This window comes from Arachis duranensis, chromosome 10 (genome assembly GCF_000817695.3).
Source record: "Arachis duranensis cultivar V14167 chromosome 10, aradu.V14167.gnm2.J7QH, whole genome shotgun sequence".
Classification (NCBI taxonomy): domain Eukaryota; kingdom Viridiplantae; phylum Streptophyta; class Magnoliopsida; order Fabales; family Fabaceae; genus Arachis; species Arachis duranensis.
The window spans coordinates 31017001-31043325 of record NC_029781.3 but is presented as its reverse complement, the minus strand read 5'-3'; the positions used below and the strand labels follow the sequence as shown (position 1 = coordinate 31043325).

Genomic DNA, 26325 nt, shown 5'->3' with positions numbered 1-26325 from the left:
CAATAGAGGCAAGATAAATTTAACATGGAATTCTTGCATAATTTTGGGTGAAGTTACATCTCGAAATCTTCAAATATAAAATATGCAACTTTAAGTGACAATACCATTTTGGTACATTCTGATAAGTTTTGGTAAGGGATAACTTTCTTGTGGATCCTTCATTAGCATATCCTCAAACATGTGACAATCAAGTCAGAGTTGTTTCGATCAGAACACTCCAAGAACGTAGCCCTCAATCTGCAAATGTTCGCATCAGTAACTTTGCAAGTAAAAAACATTAGTAGTAGGACCTGCTTATCTCAGAAATTGCTGATTCAATGAGAATATAATGTGCACCTTATAGGGAGCACAGATGGTGCATTGCTACACTTTTTCTCAATCAAAATTAGTGCTTCTTCAACACACTCTCCAATCAACAACAACTAGAAATGAAAAAATAAAAGTAAAAAAGTGGAACAGTATCTCAAATGTTACTTCATGCAGAAAGCGTCATAGGGATTAATTTAATATGTTAAAGAAGACGTGCATGTGCTAGTTAAGGATATGACTTAAAAAAACCTAAACCATTATTTCGAGTTCAAATAGAATCATCCATGTCTATCTTTCCCTCACACTAATTTTTGGCAACTAAGCACAGTTACACAACCCTTCAACCATGTGTTGCATGCCTAACTTTCACAGTCCCCAATTACAGTTATCCCCTTGAACTAATCGAATATATAACAATATTCAGAAAGAGGAGAATTGGGCTTGAGATAGTTTCAATAGAAAGGGAAACTTGACAAAAAGTGTGGAGCTAGCAGTGGAGTCTGTTAGCATATTCTACCATCCACTCATACCAGTTCTCGCACACAACCCCTCAAAATTTGAAATATTCATTTTCTGAGCAGATTTTATATTCACACAAAACCCTATATATAGTTAATTTCCCTGATAAGTTTTCATTTGAAGTTATTTGAAATTTGGAAAATAACTTACTGGACACTTTATTGATATGAACTATTTCAGAACAAAAGTTAAGATAGTAAATTATTTTAGGGATAAGTATGATTTTGGTCCCTAACGTAGGGGTCCAAAATTTTTTTCGTCCCTTGCCTTTTTTTCGCAATAAAATGGTCCCAGAGGTTTCAGTTTGTTTTAAAATTGTCCCTCGGACGATTTTACTCCTATGGTCGTTAGCTTCCGTTACGACCGTTTTAACAGATATTGATAATGTTAATTAATATAAATAATAATAAAAGGAGTAAATAATGAAATTGAATGAATGTGAAGTGCAGGGTAGGGAGGATGAACGACGGGAGCTTCTGCTGAAGGTTGACGGCTAGGGTTCAGGAGACAGCGGCGTCCATGGTTGCCCAGAGCTCAAGAGCCTCACGTTTTCGTTTAGATGCGAAGGAGTTGCTCTGTGGCCATGGTGAGAGGCCGATTTTGCGAACGTCATCGACGAAGGATAGCCCGGGACGAAAATTTTGGGGTTGTGTATACTATGAGGTAACGTGTTCTTCCTATTATGCTATTGTGGGTCTGAGAATTTGGGATTTCTTCATATGTTTCTGTTGCTTCTGTCAGGTTCAGGATGGCTGTGATTTCTTCAGATGCGTAGATCTGGAAACTGGAGGTGTTCAACAAGAGGTTGAATTTGCAAGAAATAGGAGGAAGATAACAAAATTAAAGGCAAGATTGAAGGAGGTGGAGATGAAGCTTTGGTTTGTTGGTGCTCTTTGTATTGTTGGGTGGGTGGGGTTTTTGTTCTTATTTCTGCAGAATCAGTACAACTTAAAGCAGACGAATGGAATGCACCTAGGTTATAGATGATTTCGTATGGAATGTTATGTGTGGGTAGAGTTTGAGGGTATTTTGTGGTGTTAAAGTGGTTTAGGTGTGTAGCATGTTTGAAACTGTTTGATTTAATGAAGGAAAGTAGTCTTTATTGTTGCCCAAATTATCACCTTCTTTAATGGTGGAGTTGTGTTATTTTATAATGTAAATGTAATTTTTGAGTAAAGCACAAAATCATTGAATACAAGATCTGAAAATTCAGTAATTAGTAATGGCAAAGATTTCATTTGCAGCCTACTTAAAACATACACAGTTAAACTGTTTGTTCTACATATGGCTAGTACCAAAACACAGAGATGCAACACTTCAAGTGTCCTAAGACACGTAATTAATACCAAAACACAGAGATGCAATACTTCAAGTGTCCTAAAGCACTTAATACCAAAATACAGTAATCAAACCAATGTAACTAAGGTAATGTTCTTAAGGTAAATATCCAGTACCAAAAGTAAAAACACTGCTTGCAAAACATTAACACATGAGAAAGAAAACATTTTCAGATGCATATCCTAAAGATTTTCCCACTGCGATGGAGGTAATTAGGCCATCATCCTCAGCTTCTGCAGGGGTATATGAGGTGCACTGCAATTACATGGTCCTGCTCCAATTCATCATTGTCAACTGCATCCTCATCATCCAAATCACTAGTCACAACCTTTTTGCCCTTCTATGCTTTACAGTCCTTCGGCTTGGCATTATCTTCACCGAATCCACTTTCATAGTCGTAGACCTCATCACTGTCAGTGAAGTGGATGTCTTCCACACTATTTTCCTCTTCATTAGATGGCAAATATGTTGGGTCATCACTATCTTCACCACTGGTAACATCGTCACTATCTACCTCATGTCCTTCTTGGCCTAATTCCGCTCCATCGTCCTTATTCTCGCATTCGGCTTCAGCAGCAACCCTAGCTCCATCACTCTTTTGTACATTCCCTTCGAACACCGCTAAATCCAGACCACCACCCAAAGGTTCTTCATTCTCACCACCTACCCTTTCTCCCCCCACGTCAAGAAAACCCACCTCCGGGAACCCATCGGCCTCCTCAACCTCATGCACCACAAACAGATCAACAAAGCCTCTCCTCCCAGCTATGGTACACATTTCAATTGCCTCTGTGTCCCCTCTCAACAACTTCAATTGACTCTCAAAATCATCCACAGTTGGGTCTTTATACCATAACGCGGCGATGGTGGATTTCAGGTATCCAAGTTGTCTCAGTTCCTCGTATGCCTCAAACACACTCCACCGATCGCTGTCAATGTCCTCCACAACTGTAGATTGCCCCTTCAAGTACTTGAGCGCACCATTCTCATATCCAAATGTCCCACCATGGTGCACCCGCATGTTGAAGAGCGCCATCTCCTCCCCGAAAAACCCTATTAATCAACACAGAGAGTTAGACAACCAACTATGAAAAACAATAACTACAATCAGTTCAAACCCTAGCCTTCAATACACCATCGCACAATCCACATTAACAAACGAGAAATTACATTCACATAATGCTTACCTCGCCAAGGGCTTTCTGTATGAACGAAGCCAAGTTAACGCCACACAAAGTTGAGCGGCAACCTCTCTCAAGCTACCAACGCAGAATAGTCCTCGCAAGTAAGCCTTCCAAGGGTTTCAAACAATCGTTTCACACAAACGTTTTACTCTGCAATCCTATTCTCAGACAATGCGTTGATTCGGGAAGGAAAAATGATTTCGCAGGAAGGAATACCAACCAGCAAGGGCATTTTGGTATTAAAAAATTATTTTTGGGGGCAAAGGACGATTTTAAAACAAACTGGAACTTCTAGGACCATTTTGTTGCGAAAAAAAGGCAAGGGACGAAAAAAATTTTGGACCCCTACGTTGGGGACCAAAATCATACTTATCCCATTATTTTATCAATAAATTGTTCACAGACAATTTTCTCCAAATTGATTTATGGTAGGATATTACGATGTTTGATTGATGCATATAGTTGACACTTTACACCACCTAGTGAAACAAGAACGCTGTATCCAGATATAAAGACTGAACAGAGATTGTCATAAAAGATCATGTGCAAAATAATCATTAACAATCTAGTCTTGTAATGGTTATGAAAATATCTTCCATATGAAACAAAAAGGAAGGCAGGAAAATCAATGCTTAACAATATGCAAGCATGTGCATTCTAACAGACCCAATTGTGAATGATCTAGCAAATAAATGTGTTCCAACAAAAGAATGGCCAAAAGGAAGGAATAACAACAGAAGGAAAAAGAAAAATAAGAAAACAAATATTGAAAAACTTACTAATAACATTTAAGGTATCTTGTGTAAGACCTTCACGGTGGGAAAAGGAGTCTCTACTTCCTTCATTTTTTTTGGACTTCGAGTGAAAACCTTCTTCTGGCTATAAGTTTTGATGTGATGCTTTTCTTCTGTGATCAACATCAATCTCCATTGTTGAACCCAACATCCCTAGATATATGCTTATCCTTCAAAACAGAGGTGTCTGATTCACAATGACTTTGGGAGTTTACTAGAAAGGATTCAATTGTATTATGTGAGTACTCTTGAAAGTCAGCCTGGTCTAAATCCCTCCACTGAAATTCTTTGGGGATAGAAGAATCTGAATACCACAGCATATAGAGTGTCAAGCCCATTATTGTCTTTGACACAGGATCAACATCAAATTTTTCTTGCTCAAGGCTACAGGAGAAATGAAAACAATAAAAAAAAACGAAAAAGAGAAAGAGAAAATGTGATAAAAAAGAATAAGTGGAAGAAAAAATTAGAGCAGCAACCCCTTACTACCACAACACTGTCTTTCTCAAACCTGGTGATGGAATTTCGAACTGAAAATGATCATTGATGAAGGAGAAAAATGCATTGTCAATGAAAACAATAATTAAATAATATGTCAAGGCACTAAATCAAAAGTCAGATTAGAGCCATGTTCCATTTCTTTGAAAGAAGCTTATTCATGTAGAAGCTTAACTATAATAGTAGGGTTCTACTTTGTTCACAAATTAATAGAAGCTTAACAATACAGTAGGACTTTCAATTATACAAATATTGACTGTAGATGATAAATAAAATCAGTTGGATCAAGAATGTTAAGAGTATTGGAATGGTTAGGTTCCTTCTGCACTTCTAATCTGTAAATTTCTTGTGAGGTGATAACTTTAATAGGTAGCAGATAATTTCCAGTATTTTTAGGGTGGTCAAGTGTGATAATCCATCTCCATGTTTACAGGGAGTGTCACAAATCTTAATTTAGCATAAAAGTTGCATCATTCAATCACCTAGAATATTATCATTGAGATAACTCATCCACATGTTTACAGGAAGTGACAAACCTGAATTTAGAACACGAGTTGCATCACTCAATCACCTGGAATATTATTATCAGTAAGCTGATGTGTCATCCCTTTTATGATAAAATCTTGTCCAATCTAAATGCGAGTGTTTTATATTTTACCATATTGCTCTAATAGGTCAGAAAACTTTTATCCCAAACACAGAATCCTATTATAGATTGTAATTAGGCACCAGAGTCAGCAATTGAAAATTATGAGACTTGTTCAAAAATGTATAGAGGATTAGAATAGTAATGCTAATCAATAACATATCAACCATCATGAGCAACATAAAATTCATATAATAATATGCAACGCCCTAAAAATATGGGAATTAACACAAACATGTTGATCTGCTTATCTAGCAATGACATGTTATGAAACGCAACACTCCATTCTTGGCAATGGGATCACAATTTAATAGATATTTCTCATAAAATCCGAGGGATAAACATTAAAATTGAATAATGCATACCTTATGACAAGCTGATACGCATCCTCAGTATTGCCATGCACAAGACAGAATAAGATGAACTCCACATGAACTCTATATCTGCTCTGCAGCACAAGTGAAATTGTATAACACACTGAAGCCTTAATGTTATTATGACAACATGAATTCATAAACAATCTCCGAAATTGAAAAATATAGTTAGTTACAAACCAGAATGGAAGTGGACTCTTTATTTACTTAAGTGGAGCATTTTGATGAGACAGTTTGCACTAGATAAAGTAGTTTTATCCACCAAAGAGTTGTAACATAACAAAAATGTGAATAAGAACACAATTAGAACCCTCGTTGCTCTCACCTAGCTTGCATGTGCAATAAAATAAAAAGGAAAAAAACACTGCCACAATCAGAAAGAAACTTCAAGAGTGGTTGAAAATGCAGCATTAGCATAATAGCACTAAACTAAAAGAACTCTGCTTGGGAAAAACAAGTATTTCTGAGACTCAGATGGTAAGCCTAAGGAGATAAAAGGCTGAACACATTAACCCTTAAAGGTTAGGTAGTTGGTGATCTAAATCTCTATAACCTTTTGCAGGACAGACACACCTCAGTTCAAATTATTCATACACTCTCACAAGTCATGGCAATTTCAGTTACAACTCTTGGCATTCTTTGTCTGGGTGTGTGAGCATGCACATGCTTTAACATGTTATTGCTAAAACTTACTTCTATTGGCCAACTCTTCATTGATCCAATATTCTTCGACCAAATATCAAAGAGGTTCTTCATCCTTGGATTGATGTGAAGGTTTTCCACATGCTTAAGAAGCTCCAATAAAGCCTACATATTAACCAGAATACACTCTGGTGTTAAGACACTGACTTAGGACGTTAGTGATAGAAGATAATAAAGTAGAAAAGTTTTGAAGTCTTAGAAAAGGGTACCATTTTGTCACTGAAAAGATTTTAATTTCAACAAATTAGCTCCTAAATGAAAAAAGACATTCGTGGCCCCCCAAAGACATTGGTGAAGTTTGTGAAATATTTGTGATCGTTTAGGTTCCATGTTAGTTATGTTTGTCAACTTTTGTGATCTTTGAGGTCCAAGAGTGTCTTTTCTTTCCTTCAGGTACTATTTAAAAGTAGAATCTTTCTAGTACCAAAATGGTGTTATTCATCTTGACAAAATCTTTTTTTTTATAAATCATTAAATATTAATTAATATATATAATTTAACAATTATTTTAATAAATTTAAAATTTTAAATAAATAAAAAAATTTATAATTTCTAAATTCACAAACATTAAAGTCTTTATAATTATAAATATGTAACCGATATAATCATAAACTAAGTTTTTTGAAACAAAATAATAAAACCAACATTATACAAAGCAAAACAAACATTGTCCAAAACATATAATTAAACATATTCAAGTTTATAATCAATCAAACATAAAACATAATCCAAAATATAACTTAAAACATCAACATTGTCCAAAACAAAATAAACATTATCCAAAACATATAATTAAACATCTTCACGTTTATAATCAATCAAACATAAAACATAATCTAAAATATAACTTAGAACATATTCAATTATCATCTTCATCCTCTTGTAGAGCAATAACATCATAGAAATTTGAATGGCCATGACAAAAAAAACACTTGGCCCAGTGGAAAAGCCCGCCCTGTCTGCCAAAGCCCGCCAACGGTGCGAGTTAAACGGACTTTTTAAGTTTGACGGTTTCAAATTTTCAACCCAACCTGCCTTTTTTAGCGGGTTACGTAGGTCGGTCCAACGGATTTTGTCCCGTTTGCCACTTCTAATTGTAGACCTTCTAGTACTTGTTTAGGTGCCATTTAAGTTAATAAAAAATATATTTTTTCAATAAATTTTTTTTTAACATGTTTGAAAATTTTTTACTAGTAAAAGTAAGTGTTAGTTTGGATTGACTTATTTGAGTAAGAAAAGTACATTTTATCATAAATAAAATACGTTTATTAAATTTTAAATAAGGTTAAGTAAGATTTTGGTTTTGTATAAGCCAAAAAAAATTTTGGTTTCCACCTATTTTTGCATACAAAATCGTCCCTAAAATTCAACTTATTTTTAAAATCGTCTTTCGGACCAAAATACAATTCCCTTATTCTTTTTCTTCTTCTTCATCACACCCTTTTTTTGAAATAAATATGCACGAGCTCGCTGGAACCGTCGTGCTACCGCCATTGCCTTTATACTCCGAAATCGCCGCCAAAGAAGGAAAGAAGAGGAGATCTGAAATCGTTCGCGGAAGAAAAACATGTCCATGAGCGGGTGTGGTGGAGATGACTTCGTGGAGAAGACAGAGTCGCTGTCGCTGCTATTTCTTGATGTCGCCACTTCTCCTCATTGCTCGCCACTTTACGGTTGTGTCACTATTCCACACTCGTTGCCACTATTTCATTTATGTTTCTTTTGTTTTTGCTTCTGATTTCATTGTTGTTGTTGTTGATGCTGTGATGAAGAAGAAGAGATGTTGTTCTTGAATTTGAATATTATGTTGTTACTGAATATTTTGTGGTGTTATTGGCGGTGGTGCTCTATTAATGGCTTTTTGTGGTTCCTTTTTTCTCTATTAATGGTTTTCTATTTTTTTTTAATTTTATAATTTTTTGTTTTGGGTAATTTATCCCAAAATTATAAGATTTAGATTAAAAGAACGATTTTAAAACTACGTTAAACCTTAAGGATAATTTTGTATGTAAAAAAAGTTGTGAACGAAAGAAATTTCAACCTATATTTTAGGAACTAAAATCGTACCTAACCCTTTTAAATACATTTGGATACATCTTTAAAAAAAATTTATGTTTATTAAAAAAAGCAAATTATTTGCTTTTCTTAAAAGGCAACTATACCTTATAAGAAAGCAGAAGCAAAAAATATTTTTAATACTTAAAAATTCTTTTAGAAAGTCTATTCAAAGTCCAAATGTAAAATAATTTTTGTTTATTAAAAAAATATCTTTTTAAAAAAAATGAAAAAAATACTTTTTTCAAAAGNATTCATAAATAAATTTTTTTATATGAAATATTTTAACATAAAATTATTTTTATTTTTTTAATATCTTTTAAAAAAATATAATTTTAAAAAAGATATTTTTTTAAAACTCACCTAAACAAATTCTTAACGAGGATGAAAGATTTTTTTTGTCTTTCTACCCATTAGCACTATCTATGATCCAATTTTTAAAATATTTATTTCGAATTATATTCAAAATATTTTTCTGGCCAGTTCCATTTTTTACTGTTATTTTTCATAAACATTACCTGACTGACACACTTCACTCCCATTTTCATTTCGCAGATAACAAAAAAGTTTTTTGGTGTCTTGAAAACCAAAAAAGATTAATATGCCATATTTTGAAGAGTTAATTTGACATAATACACCTTTTAGGCCCATTTTATAATAATTAGAATGAGATTTGTGCAATAGGCACGGCGGTAAATTAATGATAGTATATAATAAATATTAAAATTTTATATTTTGTAGAATTAAATTAAATATGTAAATTAAAGTTAAATTTAAAAAATATTTTATTTATTTAATATAAATTATAGTACAAAAGATTTGGATATTAGAGTTGTATATACAAAATGGTATTTTTATTTGGTGGTTTGATTTTTGCATTCGTTTTAATTGATGAACTTAGCCTTCTTATGTGGCGTTCGTCCTCCTTTTTTTTATTAGTTGTTGTTAGAGTTGTTACTTTTTTCTTTTTGTGTAGGTTCTTGTGAAGACATGTTCTTTATAAATTGTTGAGTTATATATACTTTTTATTGTGTTGTTTGTTCCATCTTTATAAGTATATTTTTCTTCCGAATGTGTCTTAAATTTGTATAGTTTTCTTTTTCCTTAATCTCTTGATGGGCATATAATTTTCATCTAATGATATTAGTGTTGGCGAAATTAGTTCGTATAATCAATGAATAATTTAAATTAGAAATAAAAATGATGTCTAAAATAACTAAAATAAGTGATTTTTTTTAGTATTACCTGTTTTATTTGTTGTAATGAGTGTTGAGGTCCAGTGTTTTTTGTTGGAACAAATGTCTTGGTAAAAAGTGTATTGTTTAAAACTTTCTTTAAGATTAAAATCATTTACATTGACTTCAAATATAAGTGAGGTTGTACAAATTTTTTAATTAGGGTGTTGTTTCAATGTCATTACTTTTCTAGAGTGTCATTAGATTTAAAACAGTTGTTGTATCACTTTGATCTGAAACCTTTAATTGAATTTCGAACTTAAAATAATTATTGAGTTAGTAACTCATAATTTGATAGATGGAATTATGAAAAATATATAGAGTTACTTATTGTTGAATAATGTGGCGTTTGATTACATGTGCCAAAAATATAATTATCTCCTTTTTCATATGCTTTCTTCTTACACTTTTCACATTCAACATAATTATCTCCATTGAGTAAGTTTGAAATGGTATGTAATTCGAAAATAAATTTTTTGTGCTAAATTTAATGTTATTTAAAGAAATAGTAATAAGAGACTTATATAAGTAGTTCAAATATGAAATTTGAATATTTGTAACGTAAAATTTATTATAATTAATAATATTATTATGAAATTTGTAATATGGATGTTTATTACATTGAATGAGTTATTTATAGAAATTAATAAATTAATTATTAGAATTATAAATTTATTGTATTGTTTACAACAGTAAGATATAATAAATATATGAATATAGATTTAATGTCTTTGTAAGTTACAAATTTAGTTAGATGCTATTAATTTTTAATTAGTGTCGTTGGTAATTATTGTATTGTTTATTCTAAAATTTTGCTAAGTAAGTAATGTTGCTGATATGGCATTAGTAGAAGAAGACAGATGTTCTAAAAGTTAAAAGTAATATGGATAAACTTATATATCTACTTTTATATATTAAGAATAGATAGATAGATAACAATGTATCTCCCTTCTGATTTACCTCTGTACATACATACTACATACATTACATGTTTATTTACACGATAATAAAAGAATAGCTCAGGATTGCAAAACATGATACAAATATTAAATAGTGTTAGCTAACACTACTTGCTATCGATCAAAACTGGAAAGGAAAGGAGCTTGGGATGATGTCCTTGGTGGAGTTGTTGCATGATTCTCATCAGGTCTTGAATTCAACGGAGAAACATGTGGCATTAGCTCAGATAATCGCACCTTTTCTTTTATGATTTTATTCTGGGCAAGAATTACCGTGCATTTCTGTTAGCTATTTTGAAAGTTGATCAAAAAGCATCATTATCTACTACTTTATCCTGCGCTTTACCTTAAACTTCAAATCTTCCTGTTGCATTTCCAGATTAGCTATCCTGTTCTTGAGCTCCTCTAGTGCCTCCTCAGCTAGAGAGGGGTCTATTTCTGACATTCGCTTTGTAAATCCTGCAGCCTGAAGTGAGCATAATAATTTGAGAGTTAAAAAACCAACCAAAATCATTTTTCGAAGTTCAAATAAATGTGTCCTAAATCTTGTCCCTATATGAAGTGAGTCATGGATCAATCATCCATATTATCATATACCAGTTACCAAGGTCACTGTCACATCATAAAATATGACATTCAGTTAAACTATTAAAAGGGGAGAGCAATAACCAAAATCATTGTCACTGACCTTCAGAACATTGGTTGACAATCTCAGTAATTGTTGTGCTAATTGTACTTTCTCTTCTTCAATCTCCTGTAGTATTTAATACATTCGAAATTTTAGACATTAATCGTCATTAGAGACTTGTGTTACACGTCTATTGTGACATAATGCTTAGGTGACTGCCTAACCTTCAGTTTTGTCATCAGACGTTGCTCCTCATTGAAATCAAAACATGGTTTCGCACCAGCAGAAGCACGAAGACGTCCAAAATCTTCCTTGACCCGTGAAACAAAGATGTTTGCCTTCCGTAGATTTGCGCTGAGTTCTTCATTCTGTAATTTTAATCTGTTGTTTTCCTCCTGTTCCGTTATTCCAATAACAGCCTCAAAATTGATTTCAAGGAAAATATGATTTCAAGAATACTTATCAAGGTAGTTCATAATCTGTTTTTATATTATATGCAATCAGTTTGTTGAAATTTAGTGGTGCAAAATCTAGATAACTATCTTGCATGGCAATAATTACATGAAACCATCCTCAAATGATTCTCTAAAGATTTGAAACCTTAACAGTGCAAATAAAATCGAATCATCCACCATCCATTAATTTCAACTAAAATGGTTAATACTACCTTAATTTTAGCATGATGATGAATACGCTGCTGAAGGTTTTGCTGACCAGACAGCTTCTTGATTTCTTCCTCCAGTTCCATTACTTTGTTTTTCTTACTTAAATTTTCCATCTGCAAAGAAAAGTGAACAATTTTGATGTAAACCGGAGAAAATTGTAATAAAAAAGAATATAAAGCATAAAAGAAATTTACCTTCAACATTTCATTCTCAGTTTTTAGTAACTGCTCTCGTTGTCGAAGGTTTTCCAATGCAATCTGTGCAGCTACTATTTCAGCTTGTTTCTTTTCCATTTCTCGCAGCCATCTGGCAGACCGTGTTTGAAAATCATAAGGATTATGTGTGAAACAGAAGCTAACAATGGTTCAAAATCTGAAACTTCAATATGAACCGCCCAAAATGAGTGAATGTTACTTACCCTTGTCTCTCTTCAATAAATTCATTCAGCTGCTTCTTTAATTTGGTAACCTCCTGTTCCTGAATTGAGCCAGAAGTTCAGATTAACTAAGTTTCAGCATAACTCATAACAAACATATATTATTATAAATTATAATTTTACCTTCTCTTGTGGCTCTAGAGTGTGAAATTGAGCTTCCTCTGCAATCTTCTGCACTTGCCCATTATCCAACAGTGACTACATTGACATGAAAATTAAAGATTAGCAGCAATGAGCAAATAGAACTATGTCCTGTTTATTAAGGAAGTACTTTATTTGCACCATGTGTTCACCACCATAAAAGTGCAGGTGCATTACGTCCTTTAAAAATTATTAATACATAATGATAGCTTAATAGCTATTTGGTTTTATACTAATAAAGTATAAATATCATAAAGTCTAGCCAATAAAAATGGCTTTGAAATATTTGAGCTTACCACATAAGAGGTCATATCTAACTTGACTCCAAGTAAATCACGTATTACATCATGGGTCATGCTCTCAGCAGCAGCAAGTCTAGCGTTCAGTGCAAATATCTGGACAAAGAAAACGATGAAATATATTTAACCAGTAACAAAGCCGAAGTCCAACAACTGTAGAATAGGAACTTCAGGTAAAAGCTACCTCTTTCTGTCTACATGCTGCCTGGGCCTCTAGTTCTTCAATGCGAAGTCTTGCAGCAGACAGCTCCTCAACTTTCTCATATTTAATCTGTTGTGCCAGGCCCAGACCAATGCACTTGAAAGGAGAACTGGAACCTCGAGACTTGGAAGCATTCTTCTCGGACTTGTTTGGCAAAGCACAGCTGGATTGTGTAGAAAGCTCCTCAGGTTTGACTTGCTCGACCATGGCTTCCAATGCTTTGAACTGGTTTAAGATAATGATACAATTATATTATATAGCTAAAAGAAATAATTAGTAATAAACTCAGAAGAAAGAATGCAAGATTGAACTCATGAACTGTATGTGCTGAGCTGGTACTGCCAAGTCATAAATTAAACTAAGATGGCATCCAAGAATATTTTACTGAATATAATTACTATATTTACTTTCTGTTTGTACTCCTTTGCCTGCGCTTCAGCATGCAAATTTAGCTCTGAAATATGAGCCTTCATTTGTACAATCTGTTGAAGACAAGTCAAGAGGGGGAAATGGAATTTGTATGTTATCATAAACTTCAATTAAAAAAACATATAAGAATAAAACATATATATAAAGCACCAGATGCAGTTAGTCATGGTCTAGAAACCTTGCCTCTTCATTCTTTCCTGCTAAATCCCTTTTGAGAACAAGTATCTGATTTAAAGCTTCTTCAAGGCTTTTCTCCTTTTCATCCAAGAATCTAAAGGAATGGAAAGAGAAATAAAATATTTTACTTCTAATTAGCATGTTGTATCCAGTTGTGTACAGTATAAAAGGTGTATATACATCCAAGGCAAACAATTGGAATAAATGCCCTCGACCTTTTCATGTCAGTATCAGCATTTCTAACATTTTGCATCTGGTCTTTCAATGCATGTAGCTCCAATTCTAGATCTTCTCTTTGCAGGCGTTGTCGTTGTGCTTCTCCTTTGATGATGTCAACCTGAATAATAATTCTTAATTTATGAGGTGAAATGGCTCTGAACTAAAGAAGCTTCCTGTGACATTAACAAAATCATTGACAACATACTTTGTTTTCCAGTACATTTACAATACTTTCCAGCTCTTCAACAGATCTCTCTAGGAGTTTCACCTCTGCTTCCTTTTCTTTAGCATAAACTTTTCGTGTTTCAGCCACCTGCAATTGTTGTCACTAATATCAGATGGGAACATGGAAGAAAACCATAACCCAAGTAGTCAACCGTATGTCACATTCACTGATGAGTTTATAAATATACCTAGTAGCTAATACAGAAAAGAAAATCAATGTATAAAAGATTCAACCAGTTCTTGTAGGTTATCAGTATCACTATTGCACTATTGCTTTGTTCCGTTCCTGCATCAAACTATGGAAGTTTGAATCAAAATATTTCCTGATTATTAATCTAAACTGCACATAAAGTTATAAACTTATGCAGGTGCTAGATTTAAAATTGTGCACCATACACACCTAAAGCTAATCATTTTACATATCTAAATGATTAGCGCATTCAACTTGATCAATAAAAACATTACCTTCTGAGCTTCTTGAGCAACTGCTGCATTAGCTTCAACTTCAGCTTCTGCTTTTTCAAGACTTTGCTTGAGGCAAATTATCTGACCCTGAAGTTGATCCCTCTCGGCAGCAACTTCATCAAGATCATCACTCAGGTTTTTAATTGTATCATTCATTTCGCCAAGAACACTGCTCATTTCCAAGATTTCATCTTCTAAGCTCTCTGTGATCTTCCTTTTTTCCTTAAGCTCATCATCAACCAATTTTCTCGTTGCCAAGCTATCCTCAATATGAGTTCTAAGATCTTGATTTTCTCTGGATTGCAACTTTAGAGCCTCACGCTCTTTAGAGAGATCCAACTCAAGAGCTGTAATGATGTCTGATTTTTCTTGCAACTTAGCTTCAAACAGTTGACAATTGGAAACAGCATCAGCAAGCTCACCTGATTTAAGAGCAAGCTCCGCTTCTAATGACTCCATTCTAGCCATCATGTCATCGATTTCATCTTTTTGGTCTTTACTGTTAGATGCTGACTCCTGCAGCAAGCTCATGTCATAGAGCAACCCTTTAATTACATCATCCTTTCTGGACACCTCAACTTGCAGTAAGCTTTGCATTCTAGTTATCTCCAAATCTCTTAGGCTCAGCTCATTCTGAAAGTTGCAAGATGAATCTTCCAACGTGCTATTTACTTTCATCAACTCTTTCTTCTGATGTTCAAGAACAGAAATGTGATGGAATGAACATGTTGATGCCACATCCTTCTCTATGAGAGCTGCAATAACTTTATCATAATCAGCTTCAAGATCCAGAATCTTAACCTGGAGTCTTTGCTTTGCTTCCTTAACTTCAACAACTTCTCTCTTCAATGCATTATTTGAACAAGTAGCATCCTTTAGAAACTCTATGTTTAGTTCAAGGGCCTTGTTTATTTCACCCATCTCTGCAATCCTTGAGACATTCAGATTTAATTCCATTAAAAAGCCCTCCCTTTCCACTCGTGCATGCTGAACTTCCCCTTTTAGAAAGGAAACTTCAACTTCCTTCCCTATGAGATCCACAATAACTCTGTCATAATCAGCTTCAAGATCTTGAACCTTATCCCAAAGTCTTTTATTTTCTTCCTTAACTTCAGAAAGTTCACCCTTCAGTGCAATATTTGAACTAGTAGCATTCTTTAGACACTCTATGTTTTGTGCAAGGGCTTTGTCAATTTCACCCAACTCTGCAATTTTTAATCTATTCTGGTTCAATTCAACTAATAGGTCCTGCCTTTCTACTTTGCGCTGCTGAACTTCTCCTTCTAGAACAGTAAACTCGACCTCCTTATCCATCAAAATTTGGTCTGCTAACTCAGTTCCTACCTGGGAAAATATTGTTTCTTTCTTCAAATGCTCAATCAGTGTAGAGTACTTGGTGAAGTTCTCCTCCACATGAGCCAAGTGATGGGACATATCTTTTAGTTCAGAAGCATGGATGAGTGATTCAAAGTCTTTCGCATACCAGTCTTCCATAAAATATTCAGCTTCAGACTCAACAGCCTCTACTTTCTGCTTCAGTTCTTTCTCTTGATCTAAAAGGGATATCACTGCATCGTTATTGCTCATGTCCAAATCTCTCATCAATATAGCAAGTTGAGATCCCATTTCATTAGACCTCTGCAACATCATCTCCTCCTGCAGCTGCAAGTCTGATATGTTTTTGGCAAACGTGTTTAGCTTCAGGGTGATCTCACCGGCTTCCTCTTCCTTCCTTGAAATACGGTCAAAACTGTGTTTGATGTCAGCCAGCAGCTTCCCTTTTAAGACTCTGCACATATCAAGCTCTTGCTTTGTCCGAAAGTTGTGTTCCTTCAAATCACTTACAATAGAGTTTGATTCAGATAAGCCGTGTGATAGCAAACCGTTTTCTGCGTGCATCCCAGTTACTGTTTCAAGTAGAATACCCATGTGACATAGATGTAAGACGGAAATAGCGGAGTCTTTCAAAACTATCTCAGACCAGATCTTCTCAAGCCATGGCTGCACAAATTTAGTAGAATACAAAAACTGGGACTTGATGCAGTGTAAGTCACTAGCTAAAGACATAAAAATTTCCTTGATGGTCAACTGTACCTCTTTGACAGCATCATCAAGCTCCACAATCAAGTTCTTTGTTTCAAGAAGATTTGACTCAACAAGGTTCTCAATCTCTTGATGCTTCGTATCAACAACAGCTTGCAAGCACTCAACCTTGATTATTAAGCTACCCTTCTCATCAAGTAATGTGACTTCTCTACCTTTAAGTCTTTCAATATCAAGCTTCATCGACTCATTAGTTATCATTAATTCATTAATTCTACCATTTGCTTCTCTCATTGCATCTTGAGCTTCTTCAAACTTAGCAAGAATACAGGACGCCTCTGAAGCTTTCTGCACTCTAATAGTGTTTGCCTCTCCAACCTCATGTTCAAGCCACTGCACCAAGAAGCAAGAAGGAAGGTTAGTGCTAGCTGCTAAGAGACCAGCGCTACTTGGAGCCATTGTGTCTGCTTGTTGGACATGCTGCCCTGACAGAAACTCTTTGACACACGTGTGCTACATGTCTATTTGTCTATTGACCAAAATATTTTAAAAAACAAATAAATAAATAAAACAAAATATCTTGACATGCCCAAACATGAATACATGTCTTACGAAGTTACGATGTCTTAACCAAAAAAAGAAAAAAGAAAAAAGAAAAATAAGAATCCTCCCCAAATATCTAATACCACAACCTTGAAACAGTACAAACACAACTAAACTTCATTTTTTAAAACAAAGTAAAATAAAATTTTTCAAACAAGAATTTCGATGGAAATTCAAAAGTCCGCTTCTTTTTTAAAGTATTTAAAATTGGCAGTCTGTAGTTTGACATCACTTACGATACCAAGATACTTTTAGAATCTTTTTAAAGGTAATTTACATAGTATATGTCTAACAAATAAATGAAGTCGCCATCTATGTTTCCCCCAGGACAGTGTGCTGGTGCTTCATAGGATTCATTGTTAATAGAGAAATGTCCATGAGAAAAACAAGCACACAAGCAAATGAAATGAAATCAAGAAAAGCAAGTGCACATAATGCTAAGAAATCTCCTTACATAGAAGAGCAGCAGCGACAGAGGTGTCACACAGAACATTTTGTTAAATTTTCAAAACAAATACCTCTTTGGTCCGGTTCCAATGGGATCCAGCTTCTTTCATACTATTTTCTAAGTCTCTGAGTTTATGGTTGAGGATATCAAGCTTGGCTTTGGAGTGCTCTTCAAAGTTGATCATAGTTGCCTGCAGGGAAAGTATCTGAGTTTTGAGGCACTCAACACTTTGCCTACTCTGCTTTTCAGACATTGACATCTCTTTTTTCTCTGCATGTAGTCTTGCCATCTCATCTTGCACTTGTTTTAAGCTTTCAAGAGCACATTCTATCTCTTTTCTCAAAAGTGTAATGGTAACATCTCTTTCACATGCATCCTTGCAGACTCTTCTGGATTTCTGGTTATCATGTCCACTTTTTGTTACCAATTCAGAGGGTAAGTCAGCCAAGTGACCTAGACGTTCTTTAGCATATGATTGACCTGAATTATTGTATCGATGTGTTTCAGAACTTGCCTGCAAGAATGCAAAATAGCAAATACTAAATAAAAAAATTCACTAAGCACAGCCATGAGTGAAAAAAAAATGTGACAACCTAAAAGTAACAAACAAAAAAGCAGCATTAGCTTACCCCAATTTCATCATTATCGTCACAAGAAGATGTGCACACATCCATTGAATTTCCGTTATCAAGATTTCCTGAAGGCTTTGCTATTGAGGCCATACATGACCTCATTGAAGAGACTCCATCTCGTAATGTTGCTAGCTGCTCCCTTGTCTTTGAAATGGCACTTTTTTCAATATCTTCAAGCTTTTGTTCCAAAGCAAAAGAATGCTCTTGCTCCTCAGACAGCTTCTGCAATAATTGATTGCATCTTTCTTGCAAATCTGTTACCTGTGTCTCAGCTTGAACAAGTGAAGCAGAGTGCTGAGCAAGTAGGGCATCCTTCCTACTGTTGGCCTCAGCTAATTCACTAAGCAGTGTATCCTTGTGCTTGAGATCTTTAAGGTAACCAAGATTCACGTCTGACATTCTATCCACAACAACAAAGGCTGCAGTTGCACAGTTAGCAGCATTTCTGAAATGGTTTTCTGCCGTTATCAACTGCTCTTCCAGCTGTGTCACAATAAATGTTTTTTCACTCAGATCTGATGTTAACTGGATAACTTCTTTCTCTTTTTCCATGCTGTCCTTCTGGTGGGCTTCAGTAATCACCATTGCTGCACTTCGTAGGGACTTCAACATGCACTCCATATCACTTCTTTTATTGCTTGCATCCTCCAAGCATCTTCTCAGTTCATCAATTAATAATTCCTTTTCAGAGATTTTTCTAACAATCATGCCAACTTGTTCAGAAATCCAGATCCTTTTATCAGGAAATGAATTGCTTATGTGGACAAGTTCATCAGAAGCATCAAGAAGTGACTCAAATCCATCAGAAAGAATCTCTCCAATCTCAGAGGTCAGTAGTTCCCACTCTTCAGCTAGTGACCTTAGGTATATATCTTTCTGCACAAGCTCTTCACGTAAACTTTGATTATCATCACCACTAGCAAGCAATCTCTCCTGCACTTCCTTCAATTCAGTTTCCAGATGCTGTATGCTCTCTCTCATTTTTGTTTCCTTCAAACGATTATCATGTACTTCATGTTGGAGCTTTGCAAGTTCTTCCTGCATACGGACAATCACCTCAACAGTTTCAGCCTCAGCCTGCCGACGGACTTCATCCATCTCTTCCTCATTAGATATTTGAAGTGCATGATCTCTTTGATAAAATATGTTCAGTTGCTTGGCTTTTTCGAGAGAGTCATGCATCCTTTTGAGTTTTACCTGTAAGGGAGACTCATTTTCAATCTCTGAACTATTTGAAAGCAAATTGTCCCTTAACTCTTTGCATGCAAATTGGTTCTTCAAGGCCCTGATTTCACATTCTTGCTTTCTCATAAGCTCCAAATAATCATTGTTCTTGTTTCTCATCTCTTCTATCTCTTGGATCGACAGAATTTGTTGAGATTCAAGAGCTTCAATAACAGATTTGGCCTCTTTCAGCTCATTGTCTGAATCTTCTAATAGTTTGCTTTTCAGCAAAAGTTTGTCCTTTTCCATCTGAAGATCCTGTTTTAAGCTGCTTTTTTGCTCCTCCAATAGAGCACGGAAAGTCCTCTCTTCCTTCAGAATAATCTTCATTATGTCTAATTCCAACTGCAAATTCAATATATCTTCTGTGAATGTATGAGTTTCAGGGTTCCCTTCAAGCTTGGGTGAAAGTGCTTGAGCTTCACGCAATGGTTCTTCAGTAGAATCCTAAAATATAGTCATTAAAAGAACAAACATTATTTTTCAAGAAAATGAAAAATCACGCATACATTTGGTACTAAAAAAATGTTAAATAAGAGGATGCTTTATCAGTTTTAAGGACTACCTTTGTGGCATTTATGTTTGTCAATCTTGGATATAGAGATTCTAATTCCCTGAAAAAATATGCAATGCAAAAATAAATAAATAAATTAGGATTCTTCCGGTCAATATTAAGGGCTCCAATCTTCGTGCATATTATGAAATGAACTTCATCAGTATTCAGTAGAACAAACCGCATACCTACTGAGTTTCGTATTCTCCTCTAAGCAATAATTTAAGTTACGCTTGCATTCTTGTAACTCATCACGTGTTTTTTTCAACTGCAATCCATAAATGAAAGTGGTCACGTATACTGCAACTTTGCAGAAGAATAAGAATGTTCATTTAATTCTAAAGGCAGGATTAAAAACCTCTAGTTCAACAGAGTCTTTTTCTTTCCCGCAGCAGTGGTTTTTCTGCAGAAATAGTAATTGGAAAATGTTAGAATGTCGTGTACATTAGTCTATAGGAGTAGCAAACTCCTAATTCGTGTTAAATTTATTTTTATTTACTTTCTGTCGAGTATCCAACATATTTCATGCTAAATAATAATTTATTATTAATAGCTATTAACTAATTTTTCTCAATTAAACTATTAAGAACTACTGAAAACAGATAGAGTGACTTGTAGATCGACAATAGCATCCTTCCTTCTTATGACTTCATGCAATACCATACTAGTAATATATTCGTTCATTGTTTATTTGTTTTCAAATGAAATATTCAAATATTCTAACGACAGCCAAAAAGGGAAAGAATTCTTTAATGACCGAAATGGAAATAATATATATCGCATCAGATAATTATCAACTGACCTGAGCTTCAATGCCATAATTTGAACTACTCAGTATGGAGTTTCTTCCATGAAATTGAAGCAGCTGCCGAAAAAAGGTTTTTCAATCACAGAAGCTTTGTAACAAGGAATCTAGAGTAGAAATTACTTATCTACCACATATCCTGGAGAAAAATGTACCTGATCCCTCAAAGTAGACACTTCAGCTAAAAGAATCTCTCTCTCCCTCTCTTCATAAAACTCTTGATATCTGTTAATGTCATCATGAGGAACTGCTAAAATCAGAGAAAATTTATACTACGAAATCTTGGGGGAAAACAATATATCACCTTTTAAGTTGGTCTAGAAGCCTGATATTCTCCACTGCAAATCGAGTAACTTCAGGATTTCGTTCAAGTTTTCCCTTGAGTATCTGAATCTCATCGGACAGAGCTTTATTCTCTTCTAACAAAACTGCATCTGTAGGCATAGAACCAGAAATCTGGGATTCCAGTCTACGAATTTTGTCTTCACGAAACCTAAGCATCATTTTGCAGCTTCTAGCATCCTCCTCTCTTTGACGAACCTAAGCAACAAAGAATCTATAGTTAAGGGCTGAACAAATATTTGAAATGTAAAACTCCAAGAGCAGGATGACCTCGTAAGAAAACTACCAAATAGTTTAATTGCTCAATCTCTGCCTCTAGTTGCTTAACAGAAGCTTCTGCCATTTGCTCCCTTCTCAAAGCTCCAGCAAGAGTTGATTCCAATGATTCTAACTGAACCACCAACAATTTTGAATATCATAAACAGAGTCATGGCATGAGACTATATTCCAATTTCATGGAGATACATAAAATAATGACTTGTATGTTGCAATTGACAAACAATAGATGCTAAATTAGCCACAAATAGTAACAGGTCAGTCTATTAAAATAGTTTTCACAATTACGGGAAAATGGCAAATTCAGAGCATGCAGCCTGATCCCTTTAAGCGAGGGGGTTTTGGCAGTTAGAACAGGCCAGCACCAAGATAGAATACATCACTAGTGTGGCTAAGGGACACCATTCTGAAGAACCTATCAAAATAACCAAATTTTTCTATCTACTTCAGAAGCTTACCGATAACGCAGTACACAGAAAAATCCGAGAGTAAGAAGTACTTGAAGGACAGCAGAAAACTTATACAAGAAGAGGCTTATAATTAAGCAAAAAACTGTCACATTCAAATGGATATTCGTTAACCAAATAAAGCCAAGTGTACCTGTTTGAAGGACATTCTGATGCCATTGGATCCACAATCAATTATATTATCATCGTCATCTTGTTCATCCATATCTGATCCTGATGCATTTTCTACGCAACATTCTTCTAGAGATTGTTTTATATCTCTAGCAGATGCCAAAGAGAACGATAAAGACCTGGAGACATTCTGGCATCGTTTGAGGGTAGAGAGCTCCTCCTGCCCGCGTCCCCCAAAAACAATTAGACCGTGTAATTTTAATTTTCAAATTATTGACACACAAAGCTTACATTACAAGAAAAACAAATAACACCTTCAAAAGTCGTATTTGGTGCTGTAGAGCTATCACATCCCCAGAAGAGTCTTCATTTACCACAGCCTACAGGGACACAAACACAATTTAGAACGTGTATTTGATTATTAGAATCATGCCATTCAACATTGGTCAAAGACTCAGAGTTATCATAGAATAGAACTAACATTATTCTGAATGAGTTTTGCTCTCTGAGCAAACTTAAGTGTATTCAACGTTTCAGCGGCACAACTGCAACAGTGAAATAGGTAAGGCTACACTCTGTATCAGTTAAAATATGTAGAATTTCAAGGAAGGAAACTTAGTTCCAGGCAAAAAAAACTAACCATATAGAAGGGCTAACATTGGCAATTATCATTGTTTTTGAGTTTCCACCAAGAGAGTCCTGCATTTTGTGCCAAATATAGTAAAGAATAAGGATCAGTTTGAGAATGAAAATGTCGAAAGCAACCACTGAGTGGGATTAACCTGAAGAAGAAATGTTAGCCTAGAGTCTCTATATGGGATATGCCTCTGCTTCCCATTCGCCACATCCACTAGTATCATAATTACATGACTGTAAGATTGATTAGAAGATATCAGTTACATAAAAATAATGCACAGATAAGACAATTATATCTTTTGGAGTTCTAAATATATAAATATGCTTTAGAGAGGGGAAAAAAAAAGCTACCCCAAAGTAGATAGTGACTTATTTATGTTAGCTGCTTCCTTTAGTCGCTCACCCTCAGCACCAGAAGTTTTCTGTCTGTTATGAATGAGAACTTGGTGAGTACATGTACATAGGTATCTCAAGCTACATTTGGTACAACCACATATCAGGAACCACATTATCATGTTACCTTTCTGAACCAGCTAGATCAACCAGGTTTAGCCTAGCAAAACGGTAATTGGTTGTGGAATCTTTCTCCCATGTGCTTTCAATTACACACGTAAAAACACTGTGGGACCTACTGCTCTCTCTATTCATGTTTGTTGCTGCAACCTTTCTATTTGCCGACCCCTACATTTCATAGACACAAAATAATGGGAGAAAGTCCACGGCAGAAACAATACATACTAACGTGAAATTAAGTAAATGAGAGGAGAAATTTTGTTGGTGATGCCTCAAAAAAGAACACAACAGTACCTGAATTAGAAGCCTAAGAATGTCATTCACACTTTGAACCTCAAACTCAGATAGGTTTTCTACATAAACCCCCCTCTTGACATCCTCACGCAGCTATGTAGATAATGCAGCAAAAGTAAATATACTAAAATAGTTAAAAACTTTACAATATTTACACAACCATTAGATGATGGAAGAAACGAACTTACTAGCAAATTGGTGGATGATGGATCAAGTAGATCCGTAATCTGCTCATTGTAAATCTCTAAGAATGAACACTTGCAGTTGTATTTTAAATTTTCATCCCTTCGGCTTTCCTCTTCCTAAAATTTTAGTATAGAAGTGACAAAAGTTCTTAAAAAATGGCGGGCCAAATATTTTAGTCATAATAAAAACTAGCTTTCTTATACAAATTATAAAAAATTATATATAAAACTAGTAGCAGTGAGAGATGAATTTACGGCTTGGATCCTGGCAAACAAAAACTCAAATATTCGTGGAGTCATTCCGCGATGGGGGCTGGGCTTCACATCTAAATCTTCAATGTCACCGAGCATTGTATGTGTTTTTCCACTTCCTGTCTACATAATTGACAGACTTATTCATCATCTTATGCTTGAAAAAGAAACAAGCTGTGGTCACTTATTGTCCATTTCTAGTTATGTTATACAGCACCAAAGCATACAATTACTTTAAAAAATGCATATATTGCACACTTGAAAATTTTGGGGCAAATGTTTCAATGCGTATACACTTATACAGCCCTACAGTAAGTTAGGCATAGAAACAAGGATGCATAAAACAACTGAAAATGCCTAAGCTATGCTTGTTGTTCTTATTAAGAAAATTTGCTCCGGTTGCATCCCATTTCCTGTACAGCAGATATTCTTAACATATCGCTACTGTCAGTGCAACATTACCATTTGGTAATGGCAAATCTTTGCTCAAAAGCAAGCAGCATACACTATCAAGGTTTATGCGGTCATGGATAACACAGATAATAAGCGGGATCACAATTTTCAACTAAATATGAAACCAATCACAATAATGGGGTTTTGCATAACCCAGGTAAAGTACACATAGCTAACAAATGAAATGCCTATAAGTTAAATTGCTTACAAGGATGACTAACAATAACAGAATAACAATTAGACTAATCCATTCAGCATAATACCTGTCCATATGCGAACATACAACTGTTATATCCTGAAAGGCAGTTTTCTACCATTGGAAGACCAGCCATTCGAAAAATCATTTCCTACATAAAAATAAATAAATAAATAATAAAAAGAGAGAGACAGAAGAAATAAACAACTTCATCCAGTGAATCCGTGCATCAACCTCTCTTTTCAATGCTAACACACCTGGTCTACTGTTTCACATGCAACATGGTCAAATGTGAATCGAGATTCCGGTTGCCCAACCCAAGTAATGCACTGCGCACTTTCTTGCTTCAAACATCTGTTATAACCATGCATACTCCTCTCCATGCTATTGAGGGGGCGAACACGAATAATAACCTAACCAAGTTTTCGCATTAGAATTCAAAACCCCCTTCCAAAAAAAACCCAAAAAATAAATAAAAAGAGAAGCTAATTAGCTCAATTGGGATACATATCTTAATCTTACCTGTACATTGTGATTAATCCAGAAGGAAGGATCTTCCTTGAGATCAAAGTGAGGCACTTCGATAGTGTTAATAACCATTGGGGTAACAGCCGAGCTAGGAACCCCTTTATACAAGGAAATATAGCTTCCCAAGCGAGCACTGAAACTTCCATCAGCCTTACTCCGGACACTTGAGCTCGGAGGAGGCTTTGTCACACTCTTTGTCGGAGTGCTCTGCACCGAATTGCTCTCCGAACAAGCCGTGGTAGCAGCAGCAGCTCTTCCTCCAGTGCGTGTCACCCTAGGAGTGACATTACTCACAGCACCAGATCCCCTCCTCTCATCGCACATGGAAACTGCATCGTTCTTCTGATTCCATCCGAACCGGTTCTTGGACAGGACTGATCCTCCTGCTGCGTGCTTATCCGGAGTGCGAAACGGCACAGGTGGATCAGATCCTCTTGCTTTGTGGAGCTTAGAAGGAGTCCTCTCGATCTTACTAAGAGAACTCCCTTCCTGAATTGTGTTTAGTGGAGGTCTAGAACCTTCGCCGCAGCTCGAAGCAGCAGATGCGGAATCCGAAGGATCCACATTCTCGATCTCTTCGTTTTTCACTGGATTTCGGCGCGTCAACTTGGAATCTCTCAGCATTCTACCACAGAAGAACAAAAAGATCAGAAATGACGCAGTAAGCACACAAAAAGAAACAATAATAAAAACTGCAGTCTTCATTTCATACCTGAATGAGGAGTTGAAGAACAGAATCCCGTATCTGCGAATTTGAGAAATTCTGGACCTTAATTGTTTCCTGCCTGTTCAAGATGGATTATTGGAGTTTTTGCTAGGGATTTGAGATAGAACTGGATCGCTCAACATAGATCGTGTTCTAACTCGAACTCGAACTCGAACTCGAACTCATTCATGCACACGCACACAAACACTCTCTCTCTCTCACGCTAGATGTGAGGGTTTGGGGGGGCTTTGCTTTGTTTTCCGTTTGATTTGAAAATTTTGAAGTGGAATAGTAGTAATGAGAAGGGACTTACATTAAACGGCTGAGATTCGTTCTAGGATTCAAATTTGTGTACATAATCGCGGTTTCATGGTTCGAATTGCGAGGGTATTTTTGTCATTGGGAGGTGGGTTCTTGACACCGTGTTGGTTGTAAACTTGTAATTAAAGCAAGGATTCAAATTTTCAACGGCTAAGTTGGGTTGGGTTAAATTGGGTCATTGCTATATTAATTATGATTCACGTTTTTGCATTAATGGGCCACAGAGCTTAAACGAACT

General features: G+C 35.3%; 1 protein-coding gene across 2 annotated transcripts; it reads right to left on the bottom strand.

Moving 5' to 3' along the window:
• Positions 1-10593: 10593 nt before the first annotated feature.
• Positions 10594-25985, bottom strand: LOC107470070 (kinesin-like protein KIN-12D). Of its 2 annotated transcripts, XM_016089451.3 has the most exons (38): positions 25773-25985; positions 25055-25685; positions 24790-24945; positions 24600-24683; positions 23887-24006; positions 23635-23748; positions 23447-23539; positions 23160-23320; positions 22991-23065; positions 22786-22873; positions 22644-22702; positions 22485-22548; positions 22318-22383; positions 22026-22223; positions 21436-21540; positions 21112-21347; positions 20963-21032; positions 20805-20867; positions 20361-20405; positions 20191-20270; positions 20015-20063; positions 18223-19896; positions 17664-18107; positions 14500-16935; positions 14015-14122; positions 13806-13927; positions 13597-13684; positions 13392-13466; positions 12967-13209; positions 12780-12878; positions 12466-12540; positions 12325-12383; positions 12101-12212; positions 11909-12019; positions 11466-11636; positions 11302-11367; positions 10960-11079; positions 10594-10871 (listed from the first exon to the last, which is right to left on the bottom strand). In XM_016089451.3, exons 2-38 carry the CDS (start codon positions 25682-25684, stop codon positions 10728-10730), a joined length of 8703 nt encoding a protein of 2900 aa, XP_015944937.1. In that variant the 5' UTR covers position 25685; positions 25773-25985; the 3' UTR covers positions 10594-10727. The 2 variants fall into 2 exon arrangements, with proteins under 2 accessions (XP_015944937.1, XP_052111292.1); XM_052255332.1 differs by lacking the exons at positions 24790-24945; positions 25055-25685; positions 25773-25985 and having other exon boundaries at positions 23887-24002; positions 24600-24677.
• Between the last annotated feature and the right edge of the window lie 340 nt (positions 25986-26325).

What these genes read in the sequence shown, in the direction of transcription:
- LOC107470070 (XM_016089451.3), bottom strand. Translation starts at nt 25,684, where the DNA reads ATGCTGAGAGATTCCAAGTTGACGCGCCGAAATCCAGTGAAAAACGAA. An exon ending in AAGTCACTATCTACTTTGGG is followed by an intron (nt 22,874 to 22,990) that starts GTAGCTTTTTTT and finishes TCAATCTTACAG; the next exon opens with TCATGTAATTATGATACTAG. An exon ending in GGCTAACATTTCTTCTTCAG is followed by an intron (nt 22,703 to 22,785) that starts GTTAATCCCACT and finishes CACAAAATGCAG; the next exon opens with GACTCTCTTGGTGGAAACTC.